Source organism: Malurus melanocephalus, unplaced genomic scaffold (genome assembly GCF_030028575.1).
Source record: "Malurus melanocephalus ecotype Western Australia unplaced genomic scaffold, MMel_1.1 scaffold_1402, whole genome shotgun sequence".
Classification (NCBI taxonomy): domain Eukaryota; kingdom Metazoa; phylum Chordata; class Aves; order Passeriformes; family Maluridae; genus Malurus; species Malurus melanocephalus.
Genome location: NW_026624634.1, coordinates 15,122 through 18,383, shown reverse-complemented (window position 1 = coordinate 18,383; position 3,262 = coordinate 15,122). Strand labels below are relative to the sequence as shown.

General features: G+C 41.3%; 1 protein-coding gene across 3 annotated transcripts in view; it reads right to left on the bottom strand.

Moving 5' to 3' along the window:
* LOC130586929 (E3 ubiquitin-protein ligase BRE1B-like) overlaps window positions 1-2,258 on the bottom strand; it is a 3,915-nt gene extending 1,657 nt beyond the window's left edge. The window contains exons 1-2 of one of the 3 annotated variants that reach the window (XM_057387863.1): window positions 2,115-2,258; window positions 502-651 (exon numbers count right to left, since the gene is read on the bottom strand). In XM_057387863.1, coding sequence (XP_057243846.1) covers window positions 502-651; window positions 2,115-2,207 — 243 coding nt within the window. In that variant the 5' untranslated portion in view covers window positions 2,208-2,258. Of the gene's footprint in view, window positions 1-501; window positions 652-1,229; window positions 1,280-1,385; window positions 1,445-2,114 lie in introns of those variants that run through there. The other 2 variants (XR_008966730.1, XR_008966731.1) reach the window with 2 other exon arrangements.
* Window positions 2,259-3,262: the final 1,004 nt, after the last annotated feature.

Genomic DNA, 3,262 nt, shown 5'->3' with positions numbered 1-3,262 from the left:
GATTTGCTCCCAGGTGTATTTTTACACACTCTGGAGTATCCCAGTTTAATTTATCCTCCTATGAGTAACCCATGAGTATCCTATGAGTAATTTACTCACCTGTTTAGTGGCCGCCAGTCTCCTCTGCAGGTGCTCGATTTGCTCCCAGGTGTATTTAACTGCTCCCAGGTGTGTTTTTACACCCATGAGTAACCCATGAGTATCCTATGAGTATCCTATGAGTAATTTACTCACCTGTTTTGTAGCAGCCAGTCATCTCTGCAGGTGCTCTATTTGCTCCCAGGTGTATCCCAGGTGTATTTAACTGCTCCCAGGTGTGTTTTTACACCCATGAGTAACCTATGAGTATCCTATGAGTAATTTTCTCACCTGTTTAGTGGCCACCAATCGTCTCTGCAGGTGCTCGATTTGCTCCCAGGTGTGGTTTTATACACTCAGGTGTATCCCAGGTGTAATTTATCCTCCTATGAGTAACCTGTGAGTATCCTATGAGTAATTTACCTGTTTGGTGGCCGCCAATCTCCTCTGCAGGTGCTCGATTTGCTCCTCGCTCATGCGGAGCCTCCTCAGCGCCTCCTCGTCCGCCAGCTTCTTGCTCTCGCGCCGCTCGCGCTCCTCCAGCTCCCGCCAGCGCCCGCGCAGCTCCTCCAGCTGGTTAATTAATGGTAATTAATCAATTATTAATAATTAATAATCATTATTAATGTTTGATTTGTTGATTAATCAATGAGAATTCATGGATTAAAGGGAAGAGTCAATGGGATCACGCTCCTCCAGCTCCCGCCAGCGCCCACGCAGCTCCTCCAGCTGGGTAATTAATGGTAATTAATTAATTAATAATTAATAATTAATGCCTAATTCATTGATTAATCAAAAGGAATTCATGGATTAAACGTGAAAGTGAATGGGAGTCAATGGGATCTCGTTCCTGCCAGCGCCCCCGCAGCTCCTCCAGCTGATTAACAGTCATTAATTAATCAATAATTAATCCCCAATTAATCATTAATTAATGTCTAATTCGTTAATTAATGAATAGGAGTTAATGGTTTAAAGATGAAAGTCAATGGGAGTCAGTGGGATCTCACTCCCACCAGCAGCCCCACAGCTCCTCCAGCTGGGTAATTAATGGTAATTAATTAATCATTAATCATGAATAATAATTATTAGTGCATAATTCATCGATTTATCAATGGGAGCTAACGGGAGCAGTAAATTAATGGGCGGAGTTTGGGCTCTCGCGCTCCTCCAGCTCCCGCCAGCGCCCACGCAGCTCCTCCAGCTGGGTAATTAATATTAATGAATTAATAATTAATCATTAATAATCATTATTAATGTATAATTCATTAATTAATCAATGGGAATTAACGGGAGCAGTAAATTAATGGGTGGAGTTTGGGTCCTCGCGCTCCTCCAGCTCCCGCCAGCGCCCCCGCAGCTCCTCCAGCTAGTTAATTAATAGTAATTAATTAATAATTAATCATTAATTAATGCCTAATTAATTGATCAAGCAAAAGGAATTAATGGATTAAACGGAAGAGTCAAAGGGAATCAATAGGAGTCAATGGGATTGCGCTCCCCCAGCTCATTAATTAATGTTAATTAATCAATAATTAATCATTACTTAATCACTAATTAATCATTAATTAATCATTAATTTATGTCTAATTTGTTCTTTACTTAATGGATATTTGTGGTTTAAACAGAAGAGTTAATAGGAGTTAAAGGGATCTCGGTCCTGCCAGTGCTCATGGAGCTCCTCCAGCTAATTAACAGTCATTAATTAATCGCTAATTAATCATTAATTAATGCCTAATTCATTGATTAATCAAAAGGAATTAATGGATTAATGGGAAGAGTTAATGGGAGCCAATGGGATCTCGGTCCCGCCATTGAACACCTCCACCTCCTCCCATTTCCACTAATTAATATTCACTAATTAATAATAATTAATCAATTAATTAATTATCAAACAAAAAAAAATTAACGTTGAGCTCATTAACGAACAAAAATCATCCGTGGCCCCTCCCACATTAATTAGATCACTCAGCAAGACTAATTAGGGTTAATCACGATTAATCAGCGTTAATTAATCAGCGCTAATTAGCGTTAATTACCTCGGCCTTGCTCTTCCTCTCGGCCGCCATCAGCGTCACTTTGTCCCTCTGCTCCTTTGGCGCCGATTTGTACATGTCCAGCAGCAGCTTCATCTCCTTCTGGCTCTCCTGGGCCTTCCTGGGGGTTCATTTGCATCTCATTTGCATATTCGATATAGCCACGCCCCTTTTGAGGCATCCAATGAGAATCCGTAAAAAAATCGCGCAGAAAACGCCCCAAAAATGGCCAAAATCAACCAAAATTTCATCTCTTTCTGGCTCTCCTGGGCCTTCCTAATGGTTCATTTGCATCTCATTTGCATATTTTAAATGGCCACGCCCACTTCATTGCGTCCAATAGAAATCCACAAAAAAATCCGCAAAAAAAATCCCTAAAATCACCCAAAATACCCTGAAATTTCATCTCCTTCTGGCTCTCCTGGGCCTTCCTGAGGGTTAATTTGCATCTCATTTGCATATTTTAAATGGTCACGCCCTCTTTAGGGCGTCCAATAAGAATCCGCAAAAAAATCCGCCAAAAAATCCCTAAAATCACCCAAAATACCCTAAAATTTCATCTTTTTCTGGCTCTCCTGGGCCTTCCTGTGGGTTCATTTGCATCTCATTTGCATATTCAAAATGGCCACTCCCCCTTTGTGGCAGCCAATGAGAATCCACAAAAAAATCCGCCAAAAAAACCCCAAAAAATGGCCAAAATACCCTGAAATTTCACCTCTTTCTGGCTCTCCTGGGCCTTCCTGAGGGTTCATTTGCATCTCATTTGCATATTTTAATTGGCCACGCCCCCTTTGGGGCATCCAAAAAAAAACCGCAAGAAAATCGGCCCAATTTTGCACCAAAATCGCAAAAAAAATGATAAAATTTCATCTCCTTCTGGCTCTCCTGGGCTTTCCTGAGGGTTCATTTGCATCTAATTTGCATATTTTAAATGGACACGCCCCTTTGGGGCAGCCAATGAGAATTCGCCAAAAAAATCCGCCAAAAATTGCATAAAAATCGTCAAAAAAATGATAGAATTTCATCTCCTTCTGGCTCTCCTGGGCTTTCCTGAGGGGTTCATTTGCATCTCATTTGCATATTCGAGATGGCCACGCCCACTTTGGGGCGTCCAATAAGAATCCGTAAAAAAATCGCGCAGAAAACACCCC